The sequence below is a fragment of the Bidens hawaiensis genome, unplaced genomic scaffold, assembly GCF_021521415.1.
Source record: "Bidens hawaiensis isolate Kalapana, Puna unplaced genomic scaffold, B.hawaiensis_p1.1 tig00032406_1, whole genome shotgun sequence".
NCBI classification, from domain to species: domain Eukaryota; kingdom Viridiplantae; phylum Streptophyta; class Magnoliopsida; order Asterales; family Asteraceae; genus Bidens; species Bidens hawaiensis.
In genome coordinates, this window is record NW_027505247.1 from 84,106 (window position 1) to 104,859 (window position 20,754).

Sequence of the window (20,754 nt, forward strand, 5' to 3'; positions counted from 1 at the left end):
TGAAATTTGCCATTTGAAAGACAAAATTTACTCATTGGCGTAATCCAGCTCATAAATTATAAGGTGTGTATTTTAGCTTTATGGTAGCTTAATCATTTCTTCGTTAACATTCATAGAGAATGTAAATATATAGGCACCATAATAAACTGTATTATGACAATAACATCTTCACATAACTTAACAAAAACATAATTAGGCAAACAATCATCAAGGTAAACATTTTTAATGTAAAATTCATCTTAAACTTTTGTTTTAACATATAGAACCAGCTATAAACAAGATAAACACCCACTACACTAATATATCATCAACCCTTTCCGGCTAGAAAGATATATAAAACCTCAAGTACAAATCAAACTCCATGTAGTTCTTATTTATATAAACCTATGCCACCCATTTCCTATTATTAAAAAACAAAAACGATACGATTCAAATCAAACTATAACGAGTCAGCGAACCCATTCTTCTTGGCCAAATCATCAACATATTCGTCATCATCGATCATATACCTCTTCCACAACCAATGCTGCTTCCACACCCTCTCCGTCATCTCTTCAATCGGTATATTCTTCGTCTCCGGCACGAAAAACCACACGAAAACCGACATGACCAACACCCAACCAGAGAAGAACAAGAATATCCCGTACTTGAAATGGCAAAGCATCGACAAAAACGCTTGCGCGATCACAAACGTGAACAACAAGTTAATGCACACAGTCACACTTTGTCCCGCTGATCGTGTCTCCAGAGGAAACGTCTCACTCGGTATCAACCACCCCAACGGCCCCCACGACCACGCAAACGCGGACACAAATGTGCATATCATAATAACCACCAAGATCGCGAACCCACTATGGAGGCCATTCGAGCTGTCGGTAACCTTAATCCCTAGCACGACCGCGATCACAAGTTGCGCGAAAAACATTTGTACTCCAGCTTGTAGTAAAAGAAATCTTCTACCAACTTTGTCAACACTATAAATGGACACAACAGTGGACAAGACATTAACGGCTCCAGTAATAACCGCAGAGTAAAGCGAGGCGTCGTTTTTGAACCCTAACGTGCTAAAGAGCACGGGTGCATAAAACATGATGGCGTTGATGCCGGTGAATTGTTGGAAAAATTGTAACGCGACGGCAATGATGAGTTGGGGGCGGTTTCTGGAGAGGAGGAGGTTGCGGAAGGGGTGTTTGACTTCTTTAGCTATGCGGCTCACTTCAACGAGTTCTAGGTATTCGGGTTCAACGTTGTCAGTGCCACGAATCTTTTTGAGGACGGCTTTTCCTTCTTCGAGTTTACCTCGTTCAATCAAGCTGTTGGGTGTGTCGACGACTAAAAGTGCGCCGACTGTTAGGAGTAATGCGGGTACCCCGGCTAACCCTAGGGAGAGCCTCCAGCCCCAGCCTCCTTCGATCCTAAATAAATATAAAATTCAATAAGATAATGAATCATGGTTTCAGTTTAATCAGTTTATACTGAATATTACTAGTCTGATATTTCAAGACTCGTGAAAAAAGTCACTATCCTAAAAAATAACTAGCCCATTATTGAAAGATGAAAAACCAAATTTATCATAAAGTTGTTTGAAAATAACGTATCATTTGACAATTTTTTAAATGAAAATAAGACTTGTTGATTGTTATAAGGACTTACTTTGCAGTGCCGTAATTAACAAGGTTGGCGAAAAGAATTCCAATTGTGACATTAAGTTGAAACAATATGTTGAGTCCACCACGTATCCTCGTGGGTGCAATTTCTGATAGAAAAACAGGAACAGCCTGCACCAAATTTACGTTGAAAGTTGATTAATATAACTGTTGACTGGTCAACATGTGCCAAACAATTTGTAGTAATTTTAAATAACAAAGTTCACAATTAGTAATGTACTTGAGTAAATTAATAAGTTTATTACGTTTCCTTTTGAACTAATTATCCCACTAATCAAGACCTTTTTTCTTACTTAGAACACGGAATTGTAGCTTACCTAATTAGCATCGGTTATGTCATGTTAACATCACGTATTGCTTTATTAAAGATTAAAATAAAATTTTAAATAATTAATCCATTAATTAATTGGTTGCAAAAGTTACATACAAAATATTGTCATAATTTGTGCATTGGTATGATATTACGAAAATATTTAATCCATTAAAATCATAAATTTTTTGTTTGTTTCTTATTATATTATATTATATTATATATTATATATTTATGCAATAAAAAGATACACATGATCATATAGTACATGGATCTATCCTACATAAAGGTTAGTTAATGATATTGGTTGATAACAATATGCATCACATGATTCATAAGACATGAGTATCGCAATATTCAAAGCATAGTGGCCGAAACATGTCAGTTTCAATTGTCAAACAAAACCCATGATTTGATGCAAACTTTTTATCTTATATCTAGTCATACTATTTAAAATAAGGCTGTCATTTATTCAACAAGATATAATATGATGTTTGAATCTTTGCATTTATTGTTCCAGAAAAAAGTCACATATAACACAACTATAAAAGTAGCAAAAGGATTTGTTAACCTTATCTAACATGGATAATTTTATATATATATATATATATATATATATATATATATATAAATGGTATTATATTCACTTTAAAAAAAATATTACCAGAATTAACTATTTGTGAAGAAAATACTATAACTTATATCCAAACAATCAACTGCGCCAATATTGACTATGCATACGTATGATTGGTGTTAAAAGTCCAATTTAGAATCTTAGTTTGTTGAGATTATATTATTTTTAATACAAATGATTGGCACATAAATTCAAATAATTTTATTTTATGCTATTATTTTTCTCTTAATTTACCACTTTAAACTACTAAAGTTGTTGACTAATTGCCAAGTAACAAACAAGACAACAGAGATAGAGAAACTGTTGTCTACGTGCAAGAAATTTAAATAAATAGAGTAAATACAAACTCCCTAACATGCTAAAAAGAGATCTTTCAGTTTTTTCTTAGTGCGTATACAAATTGTTTGAAACAGACACAACCGATACAAACAAAGCAAAACGTCAATTCACAAATTATATAACCCGTTTCTCAATTTAGAGTATGTAAAACATATTCAACGGTTCATAAACACTATATCATTGTAAAAAAGTTAAATATATATATATATATATCAATCTTTAAAAGAAGTAATAAAAATATCAAGTATTAGAGGTAAATATAACTCAGATACTTGTGAACACAATTAAGTTGACTTTATCTAATTCATTTATTTTCTATAAATACATTTAAAATTGGAGTGTTGATATTTTGAGACTCTTTTAGTCAATTTCGGTAATAAACAAGTGACAATAATATTAATAAATAAATAAATAAAGCGTATAGTAATATAAAGTAACAAACCTGATTAGCAAAACCAACCCCACAGCCAAGTAAAATCCTGCCAACAATGAGCATGGCAAGGTCCTGTGCTCCGGCATTAAAAGCCACTCCGATGATGAAGAAGACTCCGGCGATCAACATCGTAAGCTTCCTTCCGAGTCGCCTAGTTGTATACGACGCAAAGAAAGTCGCGGTAAGGCCAGCCAGATACAACGAGGATGTGAATAACTGCAACCCTTGATTGTCATATTTGCAGTAATTACTATCAAGATCCTCTTTCGTCTTTCGATACACCACTGGAAAAAACTTCTTTAGAAAATCCGGCATCGACGTCACTCCACCTGTACATCCACATCAAAATATTAATCAATTAGATAATCTCACAAATTATTTTTTTTTTTTTTGAACGAAACAGTGTTTTTAAATAAAAAAACGGCCGTCCAGATATTGACTAAACATAATTATTTTCACCTTAAATACACTTTTAATGATATTAAATATAATAGTTAAAACAACAAACAAGATACACACAGAAAATAATTTATATGTACAAAGGATGGGGATATATAGTGTAGCTATAACATGACCCGATGTTAAATTGATCATGAAATTCATAACATCTATTACAAGAACTGAGTTGTGGTGTTCACCTGAAACGCCGACATCGTAACCGAACATGAGACCACCAGTAGCGGCCATAATGCATGAGATGATCACAATAGGCGTGATCTTGGCCTCAAACTCGACTCCTCCGGCCGCGGCGACCGCTAGTCCTCCACCGCCCATTACTGCTAGTTGAAGGTATTAGATTATCCAATAATATTGGGAGTAATGGTGTTTGGTAAGAGGGAATATGATCGGCTGGAGTGTTACAAAAAATTTGATTTTGTGGTTAGTGGATGGAGTTTAAATAGAGAAGTTTGGAGGAATCCAAAAAGGATTGTGATTTGTACAAGTTGTGGGGTCCACCAATGAAAATTTGACACGTGTACCTATTGATTATTTTCCTCCTTGTCGGCTGAATAACTTGTAACGATATTCACGGATTTTGATTCACTAATATTTATTTTATTTTGAATAATAATTTAAAGATATATATGTGGATTGATTTTGGATAAAAAGTTAAAAACAAAAGGTTGGTTGTAGGGTTATTAAAATTCGTTCAAAAACACCTGGCTTGCCATAAGTTTTATTTGCAAATATTCAAAAACGGTTGATTGTAAAGTTGTAACTAAATTATTAGCGGTATGAATAATGTAAAATAATATGGTTTATAGACAAAGTAAAGAAACCAATCCAATGTTAATTTTTATTTAAATATGTGCTGTCCAATAAATAAAGAAATTTATAATGTTTTATACACGGTAAGAAACTAATCTAATATTAATTTTTTTCCAAATCTGAATTGTCCAATAATTAAATAAATAAAGATATTTATAATGCTTTATAAGAAACAAATCTAATATTAATTTTTATCTAATTCGGTGGACTATCTAATAAATAAAGATATTTATAATGCTTTATAGACTTAGTAAAAAAACCAACCTAAAATTATTTTTTATTCAGATCTAGACTATCTAATAAATAAAGATATGTATAATGTTACGTGTCATTCTTATCTGATCGAGATTTGGAAAAAAAAATACATGTTATCCACTTAAATCTTTATTTTTTTTCATTCTCGTATAAGTCTATATTATTCTTCGTTTCTCAAGTAAATGTAAAAAAAGTACTAGCATTATTATTTGATATTATTATTATTATTATTCAACCCGCGTAATATACACTGCTTTAACCTAATAATAAAATAAATATTAAATTTTAGTTTTAATATTAATGAGTTGGCTCAAGTTTGTTACGAGTTGAACTCAATCTTAAATTTTAACTCAAACGAAACTCGTCCAACCGAGTTCGCTTGTTTAACTTCAAGCTTAAGCAGCTCGTCTGGACTCGCTCGTTAAGTGGTCCAAATTAATTGTGTATTTTTGAAAGCGATGGAAGAAATGTCCAACTAGCCAACATTTATATATTTAAATATATAGAGTAGTTCTATATCTTCTATTTTGGAACGTGTTAATCGTTGAAACATTTCTTTTATATAATTGGATTTTAATTATTTTATGTATACACATCTTCAAAAGAGATTTTGTCAACGATAAATTAGTATTACAAACATTGCTACTTTTCTATTTAAATTTAATGTTATTTTTTACTAAAGTTAATCTTAGGTGGTATTGTTACGCTTGATAGAGCATGGTCAACGGCTCTAAGAAGTTTTATGGGTTTCGAATCACAAAGCAAACCCACCTCCTCCTATGTGGGTAGATTGTCAAATTGCCATGAAGAATCTTACTAATATATTAAAACAAGATGATTCTATCAACATGTCCTTATTCTAGCCTATCCATATAGGATTCCATGTAATCACATTTCCATATCAATAATTTCCACATATTCACAATTATTTTTAATCCATTAAATTAAAATTAGCATTCCAATTTAATTCAATTAATTATACAATTAAATCTATTTATTCAAATTAATGCAATTAACTTCATGATTAAGTCTATTTATTCCAATTAATAACCACCTTGTCAAATGTATGTCTTTCTTTTTAAGTTTCTGTTTCATTTAAATCTCTTTATTCAAATTAATGCAATTAACTTCATGATTAAGTCTATTTATTTCAATTAATAACCACCTTGTCAATGATTTAATTTACTCTTGAGGAAAGAAGAAGAGCCGGTGAATGGTGATCAAACCGAATGTTCTTTAAGTTTTATTTATTTATTTATTAAAAAATGACATGAAAAATGCTATAAAAATATAGATATCTCTGAAAATTATTTATAAAACACTCTAAAAGAAAAAAAGAAAAAATCGTTCTTTAGAACAATTAAAAACATTTAAAAATAAATAAATAAAGCTGTTTACAAAGAGATTTTCATAAATTTAATGTGATACAGTTTAAAGCTGGTATGTATTTATAAACTTAGTTTTCAATTATATTACAAAATCCTTTACTAATATGTGCTTTTTATTTTTTTTTCAGGTCTAATGGTTCATTTATGTTATATTATTTTTTATTCATTGCATTGTTTATTTATAAAGTATATCTTTTTATGTTATAGACATAGTTTAACATCTTTTGTAACATCTGAGGGTAAAAAACTTATGTCAAATATTTGTGTTAACTGAATGCGTAGTTTATATTTTATATTGTTTGTTGATATGTTTTCCACCCGTGTGTAACACGGGTTATTATCTAGTATATGAATGTTAGAAAACATAAATGTGTAATTAATTATTATTATTTGCATATAAATACTAGTAACTCTTCATCATTTTATTCATTCAAATCTTCCATCATTTTTATTCACTCAAACCTCCACCATTTTTATTCACTCAAACCCAAATGACTAATTTCTCAAACTATGATATCTGAATATTCATACCGCCGAACGATTCCGATAACGACATTTTTCAAAGATAGTAGCATACAGTTTTCAAAGATCTCATCAAGGAAGACACGGCAACATCATCGAGCAATATAATTGGCAGCAGGATCATTTAGTTTAAATTTTCGTATTTTAGTTTTTTTGGTTTGAATTGTCGTATATTATTTTACCGGTTTTTAGTTATGTTATATTTTTAATTTTAATGAAATTTTAATTTTAGTTACATTTAATTGTTTTATTTGTTATGGATTATAAAAAACAAAAAACACAAAATGTTCTAGGATACTTGTGGGTAGGCGCTACCGATAATTTTGTGGTTTATGGGTACATGAGGGTAGAAATAAGATGGCAGTGCGGGATTGGCCGGCGCTATGGGCAATACCCATGAGTGCCCCTTCCCCTCTAAGATTCGTCATTTTGTTTAAAGAAATTCCCTGTGGATTCGTATGCTTTAAAAGAGGCATATGATGCAATGAAATAGTTCAATCGAGTTTGGATTAGTTGATGATGGATATGACCAACAAATCAACAATGAACTAGTAAGTGATCAAGATTGGTTCTTTGCAATATATATGGAATCTCGATCTTATTACAAACAGAAAATAACCTATTAAAAAGGCTACTGGAAAACTTCCAAGTGTCAAGCGAGTATTTGTAAAAGTTAGCCAGAGAGAGGGGGGGGGGGGACGAGGGTTAAGGGGAGGTGGGGTTACACTCACTGGACCAAACTGCCGTGTGAGTGACGGCCCAAATATTGAACCCAGCATTGAGGTTCGTTACAAGTCATCTAGTCCTATATGCCATATTTTGAATACATCATACTATATTCATAAAGACATTGTTTCCCAAGTTGTTAAATGTAAGTGGTCTCACTTGAATGACTATGATTTGGACCTTTTATCGTTGTATGTAAGTGGTCCTAGTCCTAGTGACTTTTTATCTAGGGCTTCGGTTCAAATGACTTTTAATGGGCGCACGTCGTTGAATTTAAGTGGTTATAGGTTGCTATCAGTCCAAATTACTTTGACAAGGGGCTATATAGTCAATTTGGAACCAAGGGTTAATAGGTATTTAAGTTCTTGGTCCATCTTAAGTTAACCTACTTTGATAAATTAACATCATATGGTGTCTAGCTTCAACATAAGTGTGCATATCATACAACGGGCTAGACAAAGAAAATGTTGGAAAATTTTTTGTGTAAATAAAATATTTTTTTATTTTGAATTCTTTTATATTATATGATTAGTTAAAACACCTTTGATTTAGTTAAGACCATTAAGCATGTCATTAAGTTTTGGTCAAAACTTAAATACATTGGTTAATGTTAATTGGGGTGTTTCAATTTTTTATTTGATGATAGTTGAATGGTTTAAATCTTCTTCTAGTATAAATACCAAAGAAGCTCCTTGGTTGGATACACACAAAATAACATTAATTCTTTAGTGTTACTCTTCTTCTTTTCTCTAAGAAGTCCAACAATTCTTAATCATTCTCATCAAGTTTTTCCAATGTATAGTTCGGGTTTAGAGTTTTCCTCGACGGTACATACTGCTTAGGCCGTTGTGTCCTGGGAAACAAAACCAGGAGAGACCAGGAATTTGTTTTAAGGGCCCATGTTAAACATGATCCTTGGCCACAACATTCTTCTTCTACCCCTTTCTTTGTATTTCTAATTTTTTCAATTGTAACAAGTATTGTAATTTAATCGCTTTCTAGATAGTTGTGATCTTTGTAATTTTTTATTCAATTGTATTGTAACAATCTAGTGGAACATGTCTTTTATTTTTCTATATACACGATCGGTTTCCTAAAAAAAATAAATATTGTCTCAATGTCTCATACGGTGATCAGAAGCATAAGATGCTTCGCTTAGGTGAGATTTTCAAATCATGTAGAAATGAGACAGAGAGAGTGGTAGATCCAACAACATATGCCATGGAACATCATCGAAGACTATGGTCCAACAAGAGCCGGGGGAGATCAATAATAAAATCATGATAAAGCATGCGCCAAATGTATAAGGTAAATTAAAACAGTATGCTAATGAATAAGAAAATTTTATCAAGGCATGTTGTCGAAGGTCATGAGCAATAAGAAAAAACATCACGACGAGCCATGTAGCCAAATGTCACCGGGCAAAGTAGAGTGGTGCGCTGATCTTTAATAAAATCATGAAAAGCATGTAGTTGAAGGCCATGAGATGAGTTTAATAAATGAATGTCTAGGCGTGTAGTTGAAATCATATGACAATTTAGCATTTTTGTTCACCCAATAACGAAACCATGACAAGTCTTGTATTGATCATTTATTTTACAAATTTCAAAAATAAAAACGAATCTTGTAATTTCTAAAATGAAACCAACAATTTTATATTTTCTAGGTAATCATGAGAACGATTTATGTGGTGTATTCTACTCCATTCACAAGTAGACACACATAAAAACCAATGCCTATTGTACATATGTAGTATATATGTCTCTTTGTTTCTTTATAAAATCTAAAGATACTCTCTTTATTTTGTGCTGATCATTAAATATGCTATTGAAGAGGATCCAATAAAGGGATGAATAGCTTTGCATTTGATTGTGACAACATTGAACTTGATAAGGTTTCTCCTATCAATAATAAGAAAGATCTCCAAGATAAGGATGCAAATAATGATAGTGAGCACTTTGCGGTTGAAGACAATGAGGTTGAAGCGTTGAACCTAATTTATTTTTTTTTCTATTTAAACATAACTGACAGATATAGTTAAGAAGTTCGATTTTTCATGCATCTAACCCATTGTTAGAGGTGATTTTGGGCAGAAAGCTTGCATCTGGGAGATGGGATTGAAGCATTTGGTTGAGGAACGTGATCGAAGTTTGAAGAATAGAGCGCTTGGACACCATTCAACGAATCTATCTTTCTGTTTTTAGTCATGATTATGTTATTTCTTTTTGTTTATATTCGTTTCATGCACCGTGAGTGGCTAAACTAGTTTCATCATCTAGGTCTAGTTTTAATTTTGATATTGGTATACATCCTATTGGTTGAATTTGATTACGAAGGATGTTTGGCTTTAGTGGAGCTTTGGTTTAATCATCCATGATGTATATGATTGCTTGATAACTTTTTCTTCCTGCCATTATTTCTATGTGGTTGTGTTAATTCTAAAGTAAATGCATGTCTTTTGAATTGATTTAGATCATCTTTAGCTTATAATCTTTGATTTATGATCTATGGCTTTATGCCAAACATGGTTGTTGGTATATTTATAATTTGAATAGTATTTCGCCAATGACCTACCTTAGAACTAAGAATAAGCAAATGGTACGGAATACCAATATCAAATAACCTCTTGATCCTGCTCCTCTTTCTTCGTTTCCGGGCGACTACACTCTGACTTGCTAGCCTCGAGCCTACAATTCGTTTACGAAATGAGTAAGAGCTCGCCCTTAAAAGAGGGGGAGGGGGGAAATGAAATCTCACCACTCCAACCAGGAAGGTACACCAAGGATTCGTAATATAGATTATGTAAGTGTATTTCGGTGTATAAAAAGAATTAGGGGCTTTAAATTGGTATAAATGATCAAGGTGTACTTCCCAAATTTCAATCCAGGGTATACTTCTATTCACCGATTAAGTGAATAACTATCAAGAACGAAATAATCCTTTAACTTGTTTAAGATCCCATGTTTCTGAGAAAGGAGAATAGGAACGAAAAAATAAATAAATAAATAGAAAGAGTATCAAATATTGTCAGTACTAATTCGATATTGACTTTTAGAGATTTCGGGATAGGTACGGTGCTGGTACTAGTACTGTTCAGTAAATTATCATTATTTTACTGAATTTTTGTCTTCAGTACCAGTATCGAGCTCATCCCTACTTAGAACTAGACTATAATAATAATAATAATAATAATAATAATAATAATGAAATTCTTAGCATTAGTTAGCCTATTTGTGGACTTGACATGAATGTGAGGTAGTTTTGCTTTGGTTAAGCGATTCTAAGTCACGGGTTAGCCTAGTTGAAGTTTGCTTTGTGACATGAGAAATGCATGTCTATAGTGTATGACTAATTTCTCGTCATATGAGTTGATGATCATCTCGTTCTAATCATGCAAAAACCTACTTAACCTAGTTAGCAAGAGTAAGTCAGGCCGTATACACAAGTTTAAATTTATAGTGCACAACTCATTTCTCATCACATGACTTGATGATCATGTCGTTCCGATCATGCAAAAGCCTAGCCAACCCAGGTACCTAGGGTAAGTCACGTATCTTATCCATAAGAAGCATGTGACCAGTATTACACGTTTTGTTTAATTATCTAAACTATTAATAAAGCAATTGTAAACAACATTATGAAGTTTGCAAAAGTTATTAGTTGATTGGATGAAAAGATTTTTTTATGTTATTGAAACTTTGACTTAAATTGTAAAAGAAGATCACCACTTCAATTTTAGGTGTAGATGCTAGATTTATAATCAACTTCAAATTAATTAATAGAAGATCACATAAACATGATTACATTTGTTTTGACAAATCAAAGGGCAATGACAAACATAAAATCCGGCCGAGCTGACTTAAACGGGATTGAACAACAAAGGTTGAATTCAGTATTTAATAAAACTAATAATTAACTTTTATTCTTAAATAAATTAATAATTAATTAATTTTAATAAGAACAATAACAAGTTTTAATTAAAGGGAAATTCCAATTATACTTTTAACTGTGTTTCAATATAAATTATATTCAAGTTTTTTTTTTCTAGTTTCTCTACGCACGTCAGTTACTGTAACGGTTGCGCCGAACTTATTTAGTTGCTTTATTGTCTAATAATTAAGTTACACAATTCTTGAAATGTTAAAGTAGATAAGTTACAGTGTTACGCTTCATTTATTATAATGAATGCTTAGGCTATACATCTTAACTCCACGTAGACGGTATATCATCCAGTTTATCCCTTTTTTGTTTTATCCTAGCCAAAGGAAATAGTTTAACCACACCTAACGCCCCTCAATTTAATTAAAAATAATTTTTAAATTATTGTGTGTGAATGGTGAAGATTTAAAGCCTGTTAGCACTTTACTTATCTTGCCTTTAACTTTCCTTAACCCACGAAGGGGGTGGTTTTCCTTTCGTTAACCTTTGCCAAATCAGCTGGGCGTTAAAGCATACCCTAATGCCTAACAAACTGAACCTATATAAATCGAATTTAGCGCATCACATCCCTTCGCAACGGATGAGTCAATTTATCGCTAGTTTGCATAAATGGGAAATGAAGATGCAGACATGTCAACAGCGTTGACTGACTTTACTTCTCCAAATTGCACACTTCTGCCTTTTTGCTGATTATGCTTTACCACTTAAAACTAGAGGCCTGTGAAAATAAAGTAACACAAAAAAATCAAATTCAAGCAACGGTGTTAGGTGTGAACCTATTCACATTTCACACTTTGGAATTTAAAAAACGCTTACCAACTTTTTTTTAATAAACTATTTTGTTTTATAATATACTGTACAAAACTTGATTTAATTATAAAGCATAATACATGCATATGTTTTTTATAGCGGCGGATCTAGACATAAATCTCAGAGATAACGTTCAAAAATAATTTTTTTACCGTATTTCATACAATATAAACGAAATAAAAATATATTTCAACGGTTACGATTGCAATCGGTAAAACCAACGCTAGCTTCAATATTCGACGAATCAAAGGAAAAGCGGTATGCTTTCCGGTTTCCACTCTTACATGAGCAAGATCACATATTCCACCCAATGTTGCAAATTTATCATCTTCCTTTAAAGTGCGATAAAATGTCGTACGATCACCCAAAATACACCCTTTTTCTTCATTACTTAAATTATTCAGATACATTTCCGAAAATGCCACTATCTTATATATATCAAATTTGGAAAACAAATCTTATAAATTTAAACCAAACATATTTTTCTAACAAACTAGTTAAGACCTCACCGAATCTATTTCCAAGTTCTTGAATTTGCATATCTAAAACCAAATTAAAAGCTTCAACCTCAAAATGATGATTTTGTTGAGCATGTTTCTGTTTGATGTTTCTCGTTCAAACGAAAAAGGTTAACGGTTTCTATTTGCTTTAGGCATTTTGTTTGGGCTTTATTTGATTTGAACTTTTAAAAAATGATGATTCTTTTGAGCACGTTTCTGTTTGAGCTTGTTTCTCTTTAATGTTTCTCATTCAAACGAAAGAAAAAGAGGTTAACGGTTTTTATTTGCTTTGGGCTATAAACTTTGTTTGAGCTTTATTTGATTTGAACTTTTAAATTGGTTGGGCTTTAAGCAAATAAGGGTAACGCAATATTTTTTAGGGGTAGTGAAATACGAAAACCGACCTAAAATGAAAAAAATTGCAATACCGACGAAAACTTGAGAGATAGCGGATGCTACCCCTGATTGTGAAGTAGATTCGCCTCTGGGTTTTTATATTTATTATATAAACAACTTATACATTTTTTAAATTAATGAAGTTTAATATCAGTTAATTAATAATCGTACAAAAGATAGGGGTGCCCCCATCCCCCGTACGTGATATGTCCGTGACCTTTCCGTGATGTGTATGGAAGCCAACTTTTTAATAGGAATCTGATGGCATGAGAGCTTTGTAATTTCAGTCTTTGTATCTTTATATATTTACACTTGATTTTATCCCCTTTATTACGGGGGTTATTTTACTTTATTCGTTTTTAATATATATATATATATATTTGGATTTCATTTATTGTAAGAAAGTTAATAATTAATATACTTGAGGTTTGATGATAAAATGGTTTCACAAATAAATGATATGTTATAATCCGGTTTAAAAGCTATATGGGTTTGGTGATACCCATTACCTGTTTATTTTCTTTATTATAAAATTGTTTCTTAATTATAAATAATATCTTTTTTTAAATAAAATAGGATGTTAATTTTTAGTATTTCCATATTTTATAGGATTTTCATATCAAATATTTGATGAGATTAATTTTTAATATAATGAGATGTTATAACCCGTTTAAGAGCTATCTGAGTTTGATGAGACCTTTACCCGTGAATTTGGGTCAAATGCGTGAGAAACCTTCATTTACAAATAAAGCAATTTGATGGCTTGAGAGAATGGTTGTTTTACATTTTTCGTTTTTTAATATTTATTTTTTAGATTTTAATTTTTAATTGTAAGAATGTTAATAATATACTTAGGGTTAATGATGAAAGTATTTCATAAATAAATGATATGTTATAAACCGTTTAAAAACTATCTGGATTTTATGACTCATGACCCGCTTATGTTTTTTACTATAAAATTATTTATTAATTATAAATAATATCCATTTTAGTATATCCCTATTTTATAGGATTTTCATATCAAATAATTGTTAAGATTAATTTTTAATTTAATGAGATGTTATAACCCGTTTAAAGCTATATGGTTTTGGTAAGACCCATACCCAAGAATTTGGGTTAAATCAATGAGAGGTCTTCATTTAAAAATCAAGAATTTGATGACTTTCATAAAATGAGGGAACGACCACATTACGACACGTAGGATATTAGGAGTTTCATTTATATATATTATTATAGCTTTACATTTGGCTGTATCTATTTGTGGTATCATGAAGTGCTGATTATTAAAATTGAAAATTCCTCAAATAGTCTTTTTTTTTTACCACCAACTTCCCAGTTTTAAACATGGTTTTGAAAAAATACAAAAAAATAGCCATTTTTTCCTGTAGATTCAACGGAATTTCAACAACGTCCGACGGAAGTTGTTGACCTGTAAAATCGTCTTACGTGTCAACGTATTAAGGGATCCGACGAAATTCGTTAAAGAGTCATAGGATCCGACATAATTTTAATGTATCCGAAGGAATTCTTCATCTCTTACCTCACGCTAAACCTCCATAACCAACCTCCATATCCATCTTTTTTATTTCTCCACAACATCAAGCAAATTTATATTGCAAATCACTTAGTTTTTCGAGTAGAACACAACCATAGTGTTCAGTTTTACTCTAGAACTCGAAATCAACAACCCCTGAAATGAAAATCTAGGGTTTGACGGACAAATTAAACAGCCGGGTTCAACGAAAACAACATCTGCAACATCGAAGCCGACTGATTTTTTTTTCAAGTTGGCTAACGCACGGATCCATCAGATGATTCGGGAAACGTTGGATCCGCCAGAAAATTAGGGGCACGTGGAGACTTATGATTGGATGCATTATTCCGTCGGATCAGAAATGGTTTACGTCGGATCTGACCGTTTTTGTTGGCCATTTGGAAAACTTGGTCAACATGGGCTATTTGGAGAATTTTTCCCTAAATTTAACTAAAAAAATAATTTAAAATCTATCTATACTAATAAACAAGTACTTCAAGATGCCACTTGTCATCTTCTTAGCCATTTTCACCAATTGTAACTCATTTTCATAAAATGGTGTCTCATTCAGTTCAACCCGCTCCAATACAACCCGCTCCAATATAAATAACCAGATCCAGTTTTTTCTTTCTTTTTTTGTTTTCATCAACCCTAATTCCAGTTCCTCTCTCCTGCTAGCATCTACGCCATCACTTACCTTAATTTCAGCTTGATTTTATGTAAATCAAAATCGGATATGGTTCTTTGTGTACCATCGCCATCGTTGTATTCTGCTGAACAGCCACCGCCGTCGCCTCCTTCATCGCCACCGCCATCGCCGTATTCTGCTGAACAGCCACCGCCGTCGCCTCCTTCATTGCCACCGCCGTCGCCGCCTCTCTTCCTTAGCCACCTATTTTGTACGCGCCGTCGTCGTCGCCACCTACTCCTCTCTTCCGTAGTTCACTCTCTGTTAAATGTGTACTCCTTAACTATGTAATTGAAATTAGGGTTTTATTGATCTAAATTAGGGGGTTTTTTTTTCTTGGGTGGTGTTCTTGATTGCATAAAGATGACATTTTTAATATGTTTTTTTGATTCTTTTTGTGTTCTAATTTGTGGGTTTTGTGAATCACGTGATTAAAGATGGTGATTTATGGGTAGCAAAAACTTCAAGGTTGGTGAAAAGGTTTATACAAGAGTTGGTGACGCGATGCCTAGCTTTATCTCCAATCCTAAGTACTTTCTTTTCTATTTTTCAGTAATTTTTATAAAAATTGTATATTTTTGTGAGTTTTCTTTTAAACAGTCTTTGAAATCAAAACCATATGTTGAAAGTGAAAAAGGTTCAAATTTTTATTTGTTTGAATGATTTATAGCCTTTGTTTGAATCTTTATCCATGAAATATGAAATGGATGCATCTTTTATCTTTTAGATACCATGTTTTATTTGTGTTCTTGGATTGTATGAATCCCGCGCCAGGGGGGGTTGATGTGAGTTTAAGTTGACTGATTGGTTCAAACTATCGTTTATGTTCTTGATTGATCTTGACATAAATTCAAGTATTAGGAAATAGGGTTTTATTGATCTAAATTAGGTTTACTATATTATTATTGTGACATTCGTCAATTTCGGGTCTTGTTTGTATTCGTTTATTATGTAAACCGACTCGATTTGTAAACTGAAGCTTATGTTATAATCAAAATGATGGATTTATGTTACAATATTGTTTCACACTTGTTGGGTTTTGAAAACATCATATTTTTATTTTTATTTATTTATTTATTATTTTTTTTTATTTTTTTTGTTGTTTTGTGTTTTTCTTTTGATCCATTTTACATGAAAACTCTTGTGTCTCACACCCATATTTGACCACCAACATTACCCTATATATACACCACCTTTCCTCTTCATTTTCCCTTGCTACAACTCCAAAAAAAAAACTCTCTCAAACATCAAAGATTCAAGGTTATCTTTTTAAGTGTTCTTGAAGGTTTTTAGTATTTCATCTTAATTAGTTTATGTAGCCTTGTTAATACTTATTTATGGTTGTGCAACATATATGTAATATACACCCCTTGTTTACCTTTGGTAGTTACTTCTCCGATTCTGGTCGGTGAGGTTTCGGACCTCATAAGGCAAGGCTTCATGGAGGACTTCGTGTCCTTAATATATATACATTTATATAACTTATTCATACATATTAATCTTGCTTATTTTAGTTTGTTGGTCATGTTTACAAGTTCCATGGTTATGGGTTTTTAAGAGTCTATGCTTCGGTTTAACCGTAAATAGCTCTAAACCGTAAACCGAACTCTGTTACTAGTTTTGTTAAATAATTGTTTAAACAAACTTATTGTTAGATCTAAGTGTTTAAAATTATTTTTACAAATTCTATGGTTATGGGTTTCTAGAATCTTACCACGGTCTTAACCCGAAACACGATCCGAACCGAAAACCGAACTTTTGTTTAAAGACTTTATTGTTAACTTTTGGTTGTAAAACTTAAAGTATTTTATTTGTACATTATTATACAAGTTCTTTAATGTTTGGACATGTGGAAACCATCTATGAACTTGTTGTGAGATGGAAACCGAACCAAACCGATTCTTACTCGCTTAAGACACACAAGTGTGTTTTTTTTTAGCCATCAAGACTTGTATATTTCTTTAAAAATAGTTACAAATTGATTTTTAAATATTTTCTTAAGTACTTGGAAATGTTTGATCCAACTTGATCTCATAACAAAGTTTGGACCGACAAAACCGAACACTCGCTTAACGTGCGTTGTTATTCCTGAAACAATGGAACTACATACTTGGTTAAGTCTTATTAAATTTTATTGAGTTATCTCACAACATTCAATATTTTGGAAAGTTGACTTTGGGTCTGACCAATTATCAAGACCCGAACCGACAACCCGAACAAAAACCGTTTTAGTATCTTTATTCCAAAGGGATTTGCATTCTTGCATTTTACCCACCTTATTACTTAACATAGGTTGAGTAAATATTAAGGTTAGATACTTTAACCCGGTTTCGAGCAAACTTACATTTTTAAAGGGTTATTATTATAAATTCTTAAATAGTTACATTTTAAATCTTGAACTTTAATTATTTACATTTCTCAACATTTATTTTGTTTAAAGACCTCAAGACAACCTTTCTAAATTCAAGACTTCTTTTCTTTTTAGGCATTGTGCGCTAAACTCGTCGTTCCGATAAATCTCCAAATTATCATCTTTCAAGTTTACTACTTGAAGGTGAGTACTTCATACCCCATTTTTCATCTTTTATTTTTGGGGTGACATTTCTTACTTATTCAACAAAATGCTTTATATTTGAATCTTAAACCACAAACGTAGTTGTATACTTTACCTAAATAATTGCTCGATTTGGTGTTCTATGCTTATATGCCTATGTGTTTATCGCTTTTGGTTGGTGGAACTATAAAATCCAAGACTATTTGGCATAACCTTATAGAAAGGTGTCGTTAACGTAATGCAATTAACTATAACTATAAAATCCTAGACTATTTGACATCCCCTTATAGCTAGGTGCCGCTAATGTGTTTAGCAATATCTATTTATCCAAATTACCACTTTTATTCATTGTTTCGTATGCAAGTTTTGTGGCTATTTTTTATTATATACTAATATGATTAAACTTATGAATTGATCACCAACCTTTGTGTTGACAAACTTTATTTTCTGAAATGTTGCAGGTTTGCATCTTGGTTGATTTATGATTGTGAAAAAAACGACATCAAAGACCTTAGGATACTAGTAAAAATGAACAATTTCCAATTTGCCATATTTTGTGATATCTTGTTTATGGATAATTGTTATGTGACATTTTCGATGTTATGAAATGAAATGAGTTTATTAAATACTGTCACTTTAATTAGTGTCATGTACTTATGGACAATCGTTACACCTCGACATGTTCCGCCGTCTTTGGTCGGGGTGTGACAATTATTATTATTATTATTATTATTATTATTATTATTAGAGAGGTAAGCTTACTATATTACTATTATTATCATTATTTTTAAAACTTTATAAGGTTGGGAGTATTATTGATAATTTAATCTTTTGCAGCCTCCACAATCATTTCTTGTGATAATGGAGGAGTATATAAGCGAAGCACCACGGATGGTGCCGTCCCAACCGACACTTTGGTGCATATAAATTTACTATTACACCAAAAAAATTTTTTATTTCATTTCAAGTTTTTTTCATAATATTTTTCTATTGCAGGAATATCCCGAAAGGCTTATGTTGACTTATAAACCAAAAGAAAGCAATGAGCCTATTCAAGATTATGAAGATTCACCTGTTGCAGCTAAACCTGTACCCATTGATAATATTGTTGTGTCAAATGACAATACTACCCCTGATCCCGCAGCTTTGCCGCCAACTTTTAATAGCCACGAGCCTGATGATCTGCTGGTAATTGTCAAAAATGATTTTATTTATACCAACTGTCTAAGCTTGTGTATTATATTGTCTTAAGTTTAAGTTTAACGTGAAGGTTGGGAGTAGTATTGATAATTTAAAGTTTTGCAGCTATTGATGGTGCCCGTCCCAACCTATTTTACAGTTAGATAAAATATTTAATATTCAAAAGTTTATATAAAATTTGACCATCATACGATTCTAATTAAATATTTAGATTTAATATACAATTACCATATTTATTTTACCATACAAGTGCATAATGCTGTTGACCATCATACCATATTTTAATATTCAAAAGTTTCTATAAAATTTGACCTATTTAAAATTCCAAATTATCATATACAATTACCATATTTATTTTAAATTTTGAATTTCAAAATCGCAAATTATCTACAATTACCATATTTACAGGACTTTCAAAATTTACAAATTACCTATTTAAACACTTCTTAACGATTTCTATATATTCGTATTTAACTTTGTTTCATTTTCATCCTTTTATGCTCTAAAAACTTACTATCACTACAATAGCTTTATGTCTTCTTCAAAGGCCGTTGCAACTTCATCCGAGAACATGTTAGTTGTTTATCAATTCAATATTTAATCATTTCTTTCACTATTAATTGATTTACGTTTTATAAATGTTATCTTTTATATATAGTGAAGCAAATTTTTGTTGTTATGTATATTTATCGTTTTGTATTCATATTATATTTAAAAACATGATGTTAAACATATTCTGATACAGTGGCAAAAATTTATATTTTATATTTAATTGACATTTTTTAATCGGTGGACAAGTAATAATATATTAGTTAAACATATTCTGATACAGTAGTGAAGAGGTAGGTCCCAGCAGAGCCCAGTTGGACCCGCAAGACTCACCTTAAACAGGGAAGTCTGCGCAGAGACCAACTGGATCCGCAGAACCAACCATGCTCAGAGACGTGACGTCCTTACGCGCAGTACGCAAGCTGGTCCCGCAGGAAATGCCTCCCAATGGTGAAGGACTCCGCCTGTCCCCGCAGCCTCGGATACAAGCCATTAGGGAAGGCCACCCGCGCAGCATGGCTACACGCACAAGGCACTTAGCTCTCGATCATTCAGTGTTACCTGAAGGAATGAGCCAAGCCGGGAGCAATCCCGCACAGAGGCGGGAGGGGGAATACTCCCGCCCAAGCCAGTCCGTATACTGAAGGATCTTTTACTGTACCTGACGAGGTATGGGCGAAAGATCTGATCAGAGATACGACAGCTCACTGATACAGTATGGCGAGCAGCATGCTCCTGTACTGTATCACTATTAGCCGCTGCCTACTCACCAACTACTGTCATACCACGTGCGTAGCCGGCAGTTGGTGGAAAGGGAATAGTACACAGCAGGCCTGGTCACTATCAGCCGCTGCCTACCCACCAACTACCAACGGGGCACGTGCGTAGGCAACTGTTGATGAACAGGAACACTGTAGCAGCCGGCCATACCTCCTTGGAAACCTACCTTCGGCTATAAATACCCCAAATGGTATGATCATCTCAACATTACATTATCACATTATCATCATAACATACCTGATATCTGCTCTAGCAATCTCT

The 20,754-nt window shown here is 32.2% G+C and overlaps 1 protein-coding gene across 1 annotated transcript; it reads right to left on the reverse strand.

The window, feature by feature from the left end:
- Positions 1–369: 369 nt before the first annotated feature.
- LOC143611816 (sugar transport protein 13-like) lies at positions 370–4,481 on the reverse strand. Its single transcript, XM_077085952.1, has 4 exons — positions 4,022–4,481; positions 3,393–3,712; positions 1,654–1,778; positions 370–1,415 (listed from the first exon to the last, which is right to left on the reverse strand). Exons 1-4 carry the CDS (start codon positions 4,155–4,157, stop codon positions 440–442), a joined length of 1,557 nt encoding a protein of 518 aa, XP_076942067.1. The 5' UTR covers positions 4,158–4,481; the 3' UTR covers positions 370–439.
- Positions 4,482–20,754: the final 16,273 nt, after the last annotated feature.

Coding starts and splice junctions, on each gene's coding strand:
- LOC143611816 (XM_077085952.1), bottom strand. CDS start 4,157: ATGGGCGGTGGAGGACTAGCGGTCGCCGCGGCCGGAGGAGTCGAGTTT. Junction 1,779..3,392: donor GGGTTGGTTTTGCTAATCAG/GTTTGTTACTTT, acceptor AATTTGGTGCAG/GCTGTTCCTGTTTTTCTATC. Junction 1,416..1,653: donor GTTAATTACGGCACTGCAAA/GTAAGTCCTTAT, acceptor ATATTTATTTAG/GATCGAAGGAGGCTGGGGCT.